Source organism: Syngnathoides biaculeatus, chromosome 7, assembly GCF_019802595.1.
Source record: "Syngnathoides biaculeatus isolate LvHL_M chromosome 7, ASM1980259v1, whole genome shotgun sequence".
NCBI lineage: Eukaryota > Metazoa > Chordata > Actinopteri > Syngnathiformes > Syngnathidae > Syngnathoides > Syngnathoides biaculeatus.
This window is the reverse complement of record NC_084646.1, coordinates 3,344,649-3,358,614: the sequence shown is the minus strand read 5'-3', so window position 1 is coordinate 3,358,614 and position 13,966 is coordinate 3,344,649. Positions and strand designations below refer to the sequence as shown.

Genomic DNA, 13,966 nt, shown 5'->3' with positions numbered 1-13,966 from the left:
CGTCGCGGTGCGGCGATATCGGGGAACACGTCACAACAAAATAACCAATCACAGGCAGGATTATTCAGTCCCTGCAGTACGATAAATAAACGATTTACACTCAGCATTTATGCAGAAATGCGTTTATTATCGTAAAAAAACTGTAATATACAAGTTCAGGGGTTATTATTATCTTTTTTTTGTGCCTGAGACACTTTACAGGGGATGGTTAACCCCTCACAAGTGTAGTGCATTGTGCTATGTGATGTCGTTCAGAAAAACTTAATATTTATAATTTGACCACTAATAAAACTAATTACCTTATGGAGATTTTCTTGGAGGGGAAATGCTTGAAAAACATGGATTTGGGATATCTAATCTCATAGGGATTTACATTTTTTTGTGCATTTAGTGTGTAATCTTCTGATTTGTTAGTTACTGCGTTATGGTGCCAAAACAAATGCTGTGAAAATGGTTCATTATAAACAATAAAGCTAGTGGTAGCCCGAGATGTTTGCACAGTATTGTAATGCATTGATAAAGTAAAAAAACTTGCCACAGTAAGTCGTTTTTTTTTCTGAAATGTCATTTTTTTCTCCATAATTTATAAAAGTGTATGTTTGGATTGTCTTAGTAGGAATGATAATTCATTTTGCCCTGGCTTTTGTCAGCATTAGCAGGTGCAAATAGCGACCACGCGTTGGACGCCAGTGGGGCGAAGTCCTCGGAGAAAGAGGACACCTCCGAGATAGTGCACGAGTCCAGGCTGAGGGACGACGAAGGTGAGCGTGGCCGCGGTTGATGGAGGTTCAGTTTGGACACCAGCGGTTTGCCGACTGTAACGTTTCGCCTTTCCTCCACTTCGTCCTCCAAGTTGACATAAGTGTAACGGAGACAGATGGAGAATGTGAGCTCCTTCTGTAAGGCAGAACAAGCCGAAAGATGTCAAAGGCGTCCGTAAGGTGATTTGAGTTGATCATACTGAAAAGAGGACTGACTTTGAGTCTCTGCAGGCTGCAAATGCGAGTGTAGAGACTGGGGAGTTCAGGTGAAGGAAGTTGATCTTTGATTAATGATAAACTGCCAGCTTCCAGCAGAGTTTCCTGATTGCTCTTCTTCAGGTCAATATCCACATCCTGCCATCAAAACACAACATGCAGTTAAGGAGAGTGAGGACAGCTTTGCATAGTTCGGTATTTTGGTGTGCATCAAGCACACACACACAGCAGAACAGGGGTGAGATGTGCCGTAGGTGTGTCAGAAGAATTTAAGGTGGAGGTGGGACTGCATCAGGGATCCGCCTTGAGCCCCTTTCTGTTTGCGGTAGTAATGGATAGGCTGATAGATGAGGTTAGACTGGAAACCCCTTTGACCATGATGTTCGCAGATGATATTGTGATCTGCAGTGAAAGCAGGGAGCAGGCGGAGGAACAATTAGAAAAATGGAGGCACGCACTGGAAAGGAGAGGAATGAGGATTAGCCGAAGTAAGGAGAGAGGGGTGATGGGGGAAGAGTGAAGCTCCAGGGAGAAGAGATAGCAAGGGTGGACGACTGACTTCAAATACTTGGGGTCAACAATACAGAGAAATGGAGAGTGTGCTAAGGAACTGAAGAAACGCGTCCAAGCAGGTTGGAACGGTTGGCGGAAGGTGTCTGGTGTGTTATGTGGCAGAAGAGTCTCCGCTAGGATGAAGGGCAAAGTTTATAAAAGAGTGGTGAGGCCGGCTTTGATGTACGGATTAGAGATGGTGGCACTGAAGAAACAACAGAAAGCAGAACTGGATGGAGCAGAAATGAAGATGTTGAGGTTCTCGCTCGGAGTGAGCAGGTTGGATAGGATTAGAAATGAGCTCATTAGAGGGACAGCCAAAATTGGATGTTTTGGAGACAAGGTTAGAGAGAGCAGACTTCAGTGGTTTGGACATGTCCAGAGGCGAGAGCGTGAGTATATTGGTAGAAGAGGATGGAGCTGCCAGGCAAAAGAGTGAGAGGAAGACCAAATAAAAGGTTGATGGATGTTGTGAGGGAGGACATGAAGACTGTGGGTGTTAGAGAGGAAGATGCACGAGATTAAATGGTTTAAATGGAAAAAGATGACACGTTGTGGCGACCCCTAATCGTGACAAGCCGAAAGGAAAATAATAATAAGAAGAATCAAGCTCCTGTTCGGAACTTTGAAAATGAGATTCTGCCAATCGCATTCAATACCCACACATCTATTTTGTATACTTTTGTCTTCTTTGCGGTCGCATGTAAGATGGAGCCCATTCAAGCCGATTTTGCGCAAATGGCGGGGTACATCCTGGACTGGTCGCCAGGCAATCACACGCACATAATATAGTAAAAGAACTTTCCACTTCTGTTTGAACCTATGAACAAGTTAAGAGTGTTGAAAAAAAAAAATGTTTTGTTTTTTTGTGGGGGGTTACGGGGAGAAAATACCCACATGAAGGCCTGGACCTTCAAGTCCAAAGGTCAGAACAGTAAAGCATATATGCTAGCTACTTGGCCAAAATCACAAATTTACATTATGTCCTATTAACAATTACTATCTCAGATGGTTGGATTAAATATTATGCAACATCACACCGCAGCACAGTACCCTAATGGTTAGCAAATCAGCCTCACAGTATATAGTTCATCTGAGGTTTTGGGTCCGATTCTTGGTTGGGGCCTTCCTGTGTTGAGTTTGCATGATCAGAATTTCGGATGAGATTCTCCGCACCACATTAAAATAAATGTTTTTACTTTTATTCCATTTTTTAACTCACATGTATTGCATTTTGTCTTGTTGTCAGAACAGGTATCACGCATGGGCTCCGATACCAAGAAAATTTGAAACCTGAAAAATATTTTTACTTGAAGCGAATATGTAAACCATTGTACATTGTTTCTGGAACATTTTTTGTAAGGTGCTTGGAGGTGGTATAATTTTTCTTCTTTTTTTCACTACTATGATTATTCTTGTTTTCCCTTTAAGATTCTTTGTTTTTGCTCACTTACATGTATGAACTTGGTTGAGGATGACCTACTAGATTAGATAATTGGAGATGAGAGAAACTCTCCTATTCTGTCATTTGTAAAGGTATTATTATCCCACTGTTAATGAATGTAAATTAATTATATTTTTTTCTCTCCCTTTTTTCCTTTTTTCTTTCTTTCTCTGTTTGTATATAAAATGTGAAAAAAAGATAATACAGTATATTTGTAAGCAATTGTCACGAGTCTGTGATCTGCGCATGCGTACTGCAAACCCGGAAGTGCTGCATAAAAACAACGAAAGTCAGCGTCATAATAATCCCGTCTTTCCATGTTTTCTTTTGAAAATAAATAAATAAATAAATAAATAAATATTATTCTCAGTAAAGTAAAGTGTATTTCCAAACATTATCTCGCCAATAAATACCTACTTTGTATTAAATATTAAATACTGTACTACAAAAAAGGGACAAACCACCATTGTTTGTGATCATACAGTACCTCAGGAAAGTCAGTGAGCTGAGCAGAGCATGTCACAATTTCTTTGGGCTTGTCCAGTACACGTGTGTAGATGACCATGATGTTGGAGAATTCAGCAGCAAATCTACAGTGTATATTATGGGGAAATGTAATAGAGTATTTGGGAAAAAATTACTGACATCATCTGCTTTGATACAAACCCAAGTTGGACCTTCACACCGCAGTCAAACTGGATGAAACGGCTCTTCGGCAGAACTGAAAAGATGCAAATGTCGGAATCAGAATCAAGTTTGCTGTGGTAAGATTGGACCGAGTCGTTTAAATTTCATGTACCATGAGCCACAGCCCACTGTAGGTTCCGAGTCGAACATGCCACAGAACAGTCCGATGTTTGAATAAGGTCAGTGAGGGAACGCCGCTCGGACAGATTACTTCGGAGCTCCAGGGCCTGCCTCCCACGGGTGACTTCAAAGCGACCCATGTCTGGTTAGAGCACGAAAAGAGACAAGACGGGCTGTGATCATGGGATGCCCGGGCGGCCTATACAGAATCCGAAGAGTGCAGGAGCAGTACAATTTGGAGTTTCAATCACAGTCGATGGGAAAAACGCCTCAAAAGTTAAATCTTGGATGAGTAGAGACTTTATCAAACCTCGATACGTCACTTCAGTGAGCGTAAAAAGAATTAACTCCACAATTGAGTTTTGCTTTTAATTTGGTTGTATCTTTGTGACTCCATCACAAAGATAAACCGGTGATGGCAAAGAGGAAAACTGTCATGATAACTAGAGAACCAGACAATAATGAGGTCTGGTACTTGCGAGCCATTAGCAATAGAAACCCTTTCCAAAAAGTTTCAATATCAAAGAAAAGAATAATTGCACTGGATTTTACACAGCCCTAAATCATGCATGTTAATTTCATTAAAGATTGGAAGAAAATTATCCATGAGTGTGAATGGTTGTTGTTTTTTTCTTTTGATACAGTATGTCTGCTATGTGACCGTTCGGTGAGCAGTTCCAGGTAAACTCGCCCGTCACCTATAGTTAGCCGAGATTAGGGTGCAGCTCAATCGCAACCCTCATGAGGACAAAGAAAATGTACCATAATTCCCGGCCTACAGAGCGCACCTGGTTATAAGCCTTGGTACGCAGATAGAGTGTAACACTAGCGTTAACGCGACGCTAGCGTTAGCGCCGCGCTAGTGTTAACTCGACGCCTAGCGTTAAACTCTTTCTGTGTACCAAGGCTTATAACCAGGTGCGCTAACGCTAGCGCCGCATCACTGCGTAAACCGCAGGGTTGAAAGAGTGTGAAAAAAAACGCGGCTTGTACGCCATAAATTACGGTATTCAATTTTCCCTACGTACCTTCTGCTACCCTATCCAGCATGACCGTGACCTTCTCATCCTCGCAAACCCGCCGCTTGAGGAAGTTTATGAAGATGCCGTTGGACAGGTCTTCCATCCGCACTTCGTAAGCCTCGGCGTCGACACATCTAAATGCAAAAAAAAGTTGTTCAGGAATTCGTCTCCGCGTTCCCACGGTTATTTGTGTTTCCACTTACGTGGCGTATCCAAACACTATATTCGCCGTCACTTTCAACAGTCTGGATTGGACGGCAACTTCGTCGTTTGGGTTTCTAAAAGAAGGAAAATGGTTCAAGCACCAACAGGAACATAAAAGGCACGCAACGTTTAGTGTGAAACCTTTTCCGGCACATGTCCAGCAGGAACACGTTGAGTCCGGTCTCTTTCTCCTGCATCCTGGTTAGAATATTCTGCACACACAAGCAGTGCTTTGACGTGTAAAAGGCTGGCGCATCGATGGGCACCATGAAACTGTTGCCGTAGTTCTCGTATCCATGACCGGCAAAGTACAGCAGGCCTGTGTGAGAAGAAGTATGATGTTTTCGTTCTTGTAAAATCATTTGCGTGAGGCTATTTGCAGTAAATACTCTTCCAGGAAATGTTGCTTGCACACATAAAGGGATATTATTTGATAAATTTGTAGTGTTATTAAGAAAAAACAAACAGAAAATCTCAAACTGCCACCTTTTCTCAACTACTGGCCGGAGTGTAAATTTATTCGACAGAGAACGAAGCATTCATTATAAATAAGGCTTTTATTACAGAGGTTGCCTTAATTTGTAAACAACAAAAAAAAAATCAGCATAAGTTTCTTATTTTTATTTATTTATTTATTTTTGTTTTTATTAAATATTTATGTAATAAAACCATAATGTAATGAATATTATTTATAGCTGCATTTAATGTTATAATAATAATGGGTACGTTACAATAAGTATTATACATCCTCACATCACATGCAATATTACTTCATATACAGTATTCTGATAATATTGTAAAATTCACCAGTGTTTATACATTAATTGCATTTGTGGAATTAATTTTCACATCTTTCTAGTATAGTATTGAAATTTTTTTCATCCTGATTACACTAATGTATGATTTGAGGAAAACGCAGCACAGGACATCTTTTAAAGCTTCAACGGCCCGAAGACGAACCGTAAACTCCTTTGCCGAGGAGCAGCAGGAACTCGGTGACGGCGCTGTGCATCTCCTGCCAGTTGAGGTCCAGCAGAGAGACCACCTTGAAGTCCATTTGCCTGAGGAGGTTGCTCAACTCGTGGACGTCGGCCATGGGAGCAGACAGATGAGCGTGGTAGCGGTAGTTCAAGTTGCCGATCAGGAGAGCCACTTTGTCTGTGGCTGAGGAGAGAAAGAACTTAGGTGATGATGCCGCGGTATTACAAGAACATCGGAACACTTACAGCAGACGTGTCCAATCAGATTTCGTCAATCACTAACAAGTACCCTTATGGGCATACAGTATATCCACGGTCAGCAGATAAGTACAAGTAAATGTTCAGTCCGCAATACATTGTTAGTATAAAATTTTTCTTTTTCCACAAAAAAAAGATTCTGGGTTTAAATATTTTGTTCCTTTTACTTATCCATCCATTTTCTTTTTCCACTTATCATCACGAGGGTCTCGGGGAGTGCTGCAACCGATCCCAGCTGTCAACAGGCAGGAGGCGGGGGACACCCTGAACTGGTTGCCACTTGGAGACAAACAGCCGCACTCATAATCACACTTAGTGAAAATTTAGTGACCAATTAATGTTGCATGTTTTTGGGATGTGAGAGGAAATTGGAATGCCCGGAGAAAATTTACGGAGGCCCGGGGGGAACATGCAAACTCCACACAGCCGGGGCTGGGATCAAACCTGGGTCCTCAGAACTGTGAGGCTTACGCTTTACCAGCTGAGCCGCCATGCCTCCCCTTTTTTTTTTATTGCAACAAAACATAAACAATTTAAAACAAGTTTAGATATTTGAGTTGTACTAATTTCTGGAAATGTTCTTCTCCTGATACCAAACAAGTTTCTCTGGCAACTTTTGGAAAAATATGTATTGCATACACTAATGGTGTAGTGGTATACACGTCTGCCTTTGGTGCAGGCAGTGTGGGATTCCCCCTCAGTGATGGTGTTGATATCTGCTCTGCGACTGGCTGGCGACCAGCTCAGGGTGTAGTCTGCCTTTCGCCTGAAGCTAGCTGGGATAGGCTCCAGCTTTCCCGTGACCCTTGTGAGGATAAGTGGCTTAGATAATGGATGGATAGTACTATATATTTAAATAAAGGGAACAAAACAATGAGTAAAATGGTATTGATAAGATCATCAAGCGCTACGAGCCACTTTTGGACTTTTGCAAAGTATCTCGGCATTTCTATAATATGCTGTGAGGAATTGAAAAGTTAAATTCTTGTTACCATAGAACTGCTTTGATAATGGTGGCGGATTGGTCATCTGTGGCAATACGCCTGTACTAATGATGGGCCTGTCCACTTCCTGGGATCCTATAAACATTAAAAAAAAGAAAGAAATATGCATGTGGTCTGGTTAGTTTGTCTTTAAGGAGCATTATGGAAACAACTATTTCTCCATTTCTACAGCACACGTCCTCATCAGGCTTATGGCTGTATTGGAGCGTAATCCACCTGACTTTGCCCAGGAGGCGGGGTTCACCCCAGACCTGTTGCCAGCAAATCACAGGAAACATATTGACAAGCAACTATTCACTCTCACTTCTATCGCCTACGGACAATTTGTCTTCTGTGCAACGATTCCCAACATGTATGATTTTGGAATGTGGGAGGACGTTGAAATATGCGGACAGAACCCACTCAAATGCAGGGAGAACATGCTCACTTCCAAGGTTCGGATTCAAACCCCAAACCGCAGATCTGTGTGCTAGACGTGCTAACCACAAAAATCGGCATTCATTCAACAAGAACGCCATTGGCCTGATTTTTACAAAAGAAATGCTGATGGGGATTTGTTTATCCATGTGGTGTCTTTCCTCTAATATTTAGACTGTAAAAGAAGAATTAACAAATTATGTAGCAATAAACAAAGCAGGGGACGTAAAACAAATATTCCATCCCTCTCTGTATGACCAGATATTTTATTAAAGGAATACCTTGGGCGCAGTCAACTGCTCCCCAGGAGGGATCAGAGATGGAAGTTGGGCCTGCGTATACGTGAAGGAGAAAATACCCCCCACACTATTATATCTACAGAAATGTCACGCAATGTACTGTAAATGAAAAATACAATAAATCATGTTTTACCAATGCTGACAGTAGCAGGGTCGCTCCACACCTCGTGATACAAGTTGAACACCTTGCATCTGTATTGCCCTCTATGGGCTGTGGTCACACATGAGATCTGGAAGATCAGAACCAGAAATGATATCGTATTACGGATGTATTGATACTTTATGACTTCTTTCTTTGTATGAGAGTTGGGAATGCTGTCTTCCATGTACAGTTTACAAAAAGTTATTTTCAAATGACAATAATTTGGAAGTCAACAAGTATCACGGAGGTTTCACCGTGTTTTCACAATTACAGTATGATGTAAAGATATGCGAATTGTGACACAATATGACTTACTTTGAGTTGGCGAGCCTTGCTTTGTGGCATTGGAACCAAGTTGTGGTACCACTGGTACTGGGGAGGAGGGTTGGCCACGGCAGCGCACTCCAGGAGTACCGCGTCGCCCTCAGATGCCACTTGGGAATTGGGCTGGTAGATGATTCGCACCCCACTTGATGACCCTGAAAACATACTGCTGCTACAACCTGGAATGACAAGATTCGAATTGCTTCTTCCTTATTCACCGGCTCAACAGGACTGCACCATTTTCAATGGCCAAAGTGAAAAGGATTTTCCTGTGTCTGCATTTTAATCCAGATTTTCACCAATGTTTAGCCTCTATTTTCATGACTAGTGCAATTTCATGGCGTGGTAATTTTGTGGACCGTTAATCCCCCCCAGTGCATTTAAAAGTGGGACCTACGCGTTGATCTGAGCACGTTCACGGCTGACTCCAATCATGTCCAATCGAAGAAGGTTCTTTCATTCCCTTTAAAAGTGGCGCAACTGTCTTTCCATTTGCAGGACACATATAGAGCTCGTGCATGTGACGTCACTAATTTTGACCGGTCAAACCTAGCTGCTCTCCACGACGGGAGCCGTTGAACCAGAGCAGATTTTTCAAATTGCCCGAGACCTCTTGTGCTGTTGGTTGTCACAACAGACGAGACAGATATTCGAAGGTATCATTCTATGGAATACTAGCTGAAAAGACCAGAAGATATCGATGGATTTCGGCAATTTAACGTGATGGATGGTGCCCAACCAAAATACGTACACGCCTGTGTAGCGATCGCTTCATTTCAGGTAGGAATTATTCTTCTCAATCTCAAATTACCAAGAAGTATTTATAATGCCAAGTTGGCTCATTTGAGAACAATGCGTATTAAAAAAAAAAAAAAGTCTGTCGCAGAGGTTTATGGAGGTTAAGTGTGGCCGCAATCGCTTCCGTGTACGCTCCGTGGAGACGACTCTGTCCTCTTTTTTCTTTTTTTCAATCATAGTTAATGAATGCGAGTCTGTGTAAAACCAGGGGTCATTTATTTAAATATTAGTATTGAATACGAGCTGAATAGATCGATGGATTACTGTAAAGGTTAACGTGCCGCCGAACACACTTACGTGTTCACGAGCCGAAAACCCATCGTCTTTTTTTTCAATCATAGTTTCGGAATGCGGGTTTGTGTAAAACCAGGGGTCATTTATTTAAATATTAGTATTTGTATTGAATACGATCTGAAAAGATCGATGGATTACGGTAAAGATTAACGTGTCACCGAACACACTTCCGCATTCAAAAGCCGTCAAAACCTATGTGGGATTTATTCCTGATGAGAACAGATCCAGCAACGAAGTATTTGTGTGCGTCCAGACTTTTAATACGCTTTCAAATATTCCCGTGTAAATCTCAACGACTTACTCACCAGATCCATCTCTAGATCCAGTTGTCCAAGACAAGCGGAAGCGAATAACAGTCCAGTTTCTTATTGGAGAAAACATCGACTTCGGCATTAAATACGGGTCCTCTATGCTGAGTTTATCAAATCTTTCCACATACTGTCATTTATTTTGACCTTCTAAATGTCTAACGGTATCGGAGAAGACTCTGGGCGTGGTGCTATAAGACATATTTTCGCAACGTCTCCAACCGCTTTAGCATTGAATAATGCTTTGATTGACCAGCAATATGGCCAGTCACATTATTACGGCGACATAGGTGCTAAAGCTCTATAAACAAATAGCCATCCAAACTCACAGACAAGTTGATCAATCCAATCAACCTACCATCCATTTGCAGGATTAGGATTTGAATGGCGCTTGTCAGCGTCTGTGTTTGAACTCTTCAAGTGCTATAGAAAATGTATGGACGAAGGAGAGCGGGGAGGGGGTCTTACCTGGACTTGTGCATGGTGAAGGTTGAACCAGGCGCACCTGAGCCCACTGGGAGAAGGCGCATGTGTCTCCATGGTTAACCCGACAGATGTAGCTGCCCTGGTGCTCGGGGCCCAAAGGACACACAACGAGCTCAGGTGTGTGTCCAGTGGCTTCCAAAATCTTACACAGAGGAAGAGACCAATATCATAATGATTTCATCTGAACGCAACATATTTTTTTTCCCCACTAACAATACCCACCTCCTCTTTGCCTTTGAACCACTGGTAGCTTAGTCCAGGAGGCCCAGCGGCCTTACAGGTCAACACCACCCGGCTGCCCAGTGTTGCCCGCAGGGAGGTAGGCTGTACTGTGACGCGGATCTCTGTTGCTGTTTTACAAAAGAGAAACTACAGCTAATTTTTGAAAATAATGCCTCAAGGCCATCCATTATCCAAACCGATTATCCTCACAAGGGTCACGGGAAAGCTGAAGCCTATCCCAGCTAGGTTTGGACAGAAGGCTCATGCCTCAAATAGATTTTTTTTTTAAATGACAAAGCCAATATATTATCCACTATCCAAGATATGTTCTGTGCTTTGATTGGCAGAGTATCAACCGAGCAATGTGTTAATCATTGTTATTATTATTATCTATGTTTTAATGGCACAATAATACTTACTTAAAAAGAAGAAGAATTCATTGTGAATTATTCGGCAGCCCTTCAAGCTCCGGCCCGCGGACCACCCGTGTGACAACCCCTACCCTGGAGTCGACGTTTATCCCGGTAGGAGCTTACCCATGGCGGTGAGGAGCTGCACAGCTTCCCGGTGATCAATCTTCCGCAAACACTGCAGCAGAAAGAGCAGAGAACAAGATCGCTCGACCAGCAGATCCAGGAAGCTGCGTCCCGGGCTTCCCGTCGCACTCAGCACCTGGAGCGAGCAGCTGGTCACGTCCCTTTCACTGCGTGAGGGGCGGTTCAGCGTATTACACAGTGTCATTATTATTTTATTGCTTTATATGGGCTGCGGGACCTCAAATTTTCAGAATTCATGATGATTTATAACTACAGACGTTTGTGATAATAACGGAGATCATTATTGCTACAAAAGAGGCTACATAATTGTCTAAGGATGGTGAGCTACTGCCATTCAGCCATTATCCAAGCCACTTATCCTCATAAGGGGCAATGGAGATCTGGAGCCTATCCCAGCTAGATTTGGACAAATGGAGACAACACCCTGAACTGTTTCCCAGTCAGTCGCAGGGCAGATGTCGACAACATCACTGAGCGGGAATCGATCCCACGCTGTCCGCAACAGAGTCAGGCCCGTTTACCGCTACACCAGGGGCGTCAAACTCTTTTTGGCACGGGCCACATTGTGGTTCCGGTTTCCCTTAGAGGGTTATGATTGTGAAACCATAAAAATCTTTAATCACCTCATCATATTTAAACATGAAATTCGAAATTTTGGGAGCAAGAATCACGGAAGCGAGCACACGCGATTTGCCTTCGCGGCCCACGTAAAATTATGTGGTGGGCCAGATCTGGCCCCTGGGCCTAGAGTTTGACACGTGTGCTACACCATCAGTGCCTGCTGTGCGACAAGTTCACTGGATAATTTGGTTTGTAAAAAAATTAATGTGGGGAAAGTGGGTTTCACATCTGGCTGACTGTTCTGAGGTTCTGGGTTCAAATCTCAGCTCTCACCTTCCTACATGGAGTTTGCACTTGGGGCTACTCTAAATGTAAAGAGTTCACTATAAAGACAAAAGCCCTGGTAAACACACAATAATACACAACCATTTTTATCCTTCCAATTGTAGGAATGGTTTAGTCCACAGTTGTCAAACTCAAGGCCCGGGGGCCAGCTCCGGCCGCCACATGATTTTAAGTGGCCCGCGAAGCCAAATCTCGAGTGTCAATTTCCATGATTCTTGTAAAAATCTGTACCAAAATTTCAAATTGTCACATATCATAAATGATGAGGTCGAGATATTACAATCATTTTTGTGTTCCCAAACTCAAATAGTTGAAAAACACATTACCCTTGATTTCTGATTCCAAAATTAGTTCATAAATTGATGATGTAAATATGATGAGATGATTAAATATTTTTCTTCCACAGTCATAACGGCCCTATGAGTAAACCTGGAACAACAATGTGGCTCACTAGAAAAATGAGTTTGACACCCCTGGTTTAGTCCAAACACATTTTCTATTCCACCGTAAACACTGCAAGCTCTATTAGACAATTCTTTCTTAAAGTGGTGCTCAGATGAGGTTTGGTGCACTAACATTCCTGTTAAATTCAACGTTTTTAACCACATACTTCCGTGTAAAATACTGATACTTCCAATACTGAAAAGTGCTCTGTCCTGAGTTAACACGTCTAGATGCAAATACCACAAAATGAAAGCTGGTCTCAGTGTCAGAATAATCTTTTTTTTTCCAAAATCCAAATGTCAACAAAAACAAAGAAATTGACCTTGCTGCTCCAATACTTTTGGGGACTGCAAATTAGGACAGTGTAAAATAGTTAATTTATTTCAGTAGTTCAAGTTAAAAACTGAAATGCGTGCTTCCTACCTATTTTTATATTAAAAACAATTTTGCTTGTTTGAACATTCTTGAAATTGTGTTTGTTTGGGTTTTTTTTTTGCAGTAAACTATGAAGATCAAAGTAATAGAAAACGAATCATATATTAATACACTAAGTGGGAATTGCTGGAAACGTTCCACCATATATAATAATTAATGTAAATGCACCAGCTTTCCTTTTCACATAGTGTAGTACGTGTAATGGCCAGTAGGTATCCGAATACTTTTACCCAGAAAGTGTACTTTCACCCTTAGCAGCAACACCAAAACGTCTCTTCGCGATGTATTAAAGTAATTATCTAATTGCAATTCTAAATGATTTTGCGGTTTATGTAAAACGTTGCTCTTTTGAGTCGAGAAAGTCTTATTTAGTTAAACACATACGAAATGAGTATCGATGGTGCGTTTACGGCCCACCTGCAGCGGAATTTCGGAGCTTCAGAAACAGCTTGGGCCAGCTGCCTCCATCCGCAGGTGGAGTTGTCCAACATCTTGCCCAGTCTGTCCAGCACGTCTTCGGGCAAATTAGCGAGACTATAGTTAAATTCCTCCATCTTTTCGCATGTGAGCTCTTAAAAAAAAAAAAAAAAAAAGGAGGTGGGGGTGGCGGGAAACATTCACACGGGAGACAAGTCGCTGAAAAAAAAAGGAGCGAGGTGAAAGAAAGTTGTCCCACATAAATAATCGCCCGTAGTCAGCGGGGATTTCCACGTTTTTTTAAAAGGGGAAGCGAAGCTCTGGGTGGGTACATTTGAATCGTTTCGCCCATGACAAATGACAAACGTTCACCGCGACGCGAACCCTGCTTGAAGACGCCACTCCAAATTCTCACTTCCGCCATCCGCGTTGACGTGACAAAACTCGTTTAAAAAACTTACCGAGTGACTCGTCGGACGTCAGACTAGTCGCGTGAGGCGTCTCTTTTGCTCGCAGACACAATTAAGACAATCATTAGAACACCGCGAGGCTCGTAAAGTGTATCAAGTGGTTCCTCAATTTGATCCATCTTCTGCATACAATGGGTTGGGTCACGCCTGTTGCCATGGCTACCGCGGTGCGGTCATTGGATACGCGATACGGGAAGAA

At 42.3% G+C, this 13,966-nt stretch overlaps 1 protein-coding gene across 6 annotated transcripts; it reads right to left on the bottom strand.

The window, feature by feature from the left end:
* Positions 1–106: 106 nt before the first annotated feature.
* malt2 (MALT paracaspase 2) lies at positions 107–13,931 on the bottom strand. Of its 6 annotated transcripts, XM_061824720.1 has the most exons (19): positions 13,759–13,931; positions 13,298–13,451; positions 11,211–11,241; positions 11,075–11,126; positions 10,539–10,666; positions 10,299–10,458; positions 8,422–8,609; positions 8,098–8,194; positions 7,947–7,997; positions 7,237–7,323; positions 5,967–6,170; positions 5,148–5,325; positions 5,006–5,080; positions 4,809–4,936; positions 3,773–3,922; positions 3,640–3,694; positions 3,461–3,563; positions 978–1,115; positions 107–897 (listed from the first exon to the last, which is right to left on the bottom strand). In XM_061824720.1, exons 2-19 carry the CDS (start codon positions 13,432–13,434, stop codon positions 610–612), a joined length of 2,250 nt encoding a protein of 749 aa, XP_061680704.1. In that variant the 5' UTR covers positions 13,435–13,451; positions 13,759–13,931; the 3' UTR covers positions 107–609. The 6 variants fall into 6 exon arrangements, with proteins under 6 accessions (XP_061680704.1, XP_061680701.1, XP_061680700.1 ...); XM_061824717.1 differs by having other exon boundaries at positions 11,075–11,241; positions 13,298–13,516; XM_061824716.1 differs by having other exon boundaries at positions 11,075–11,241.
* Positions 13,932–13,966: the final 35 nt, after the last annotated feature.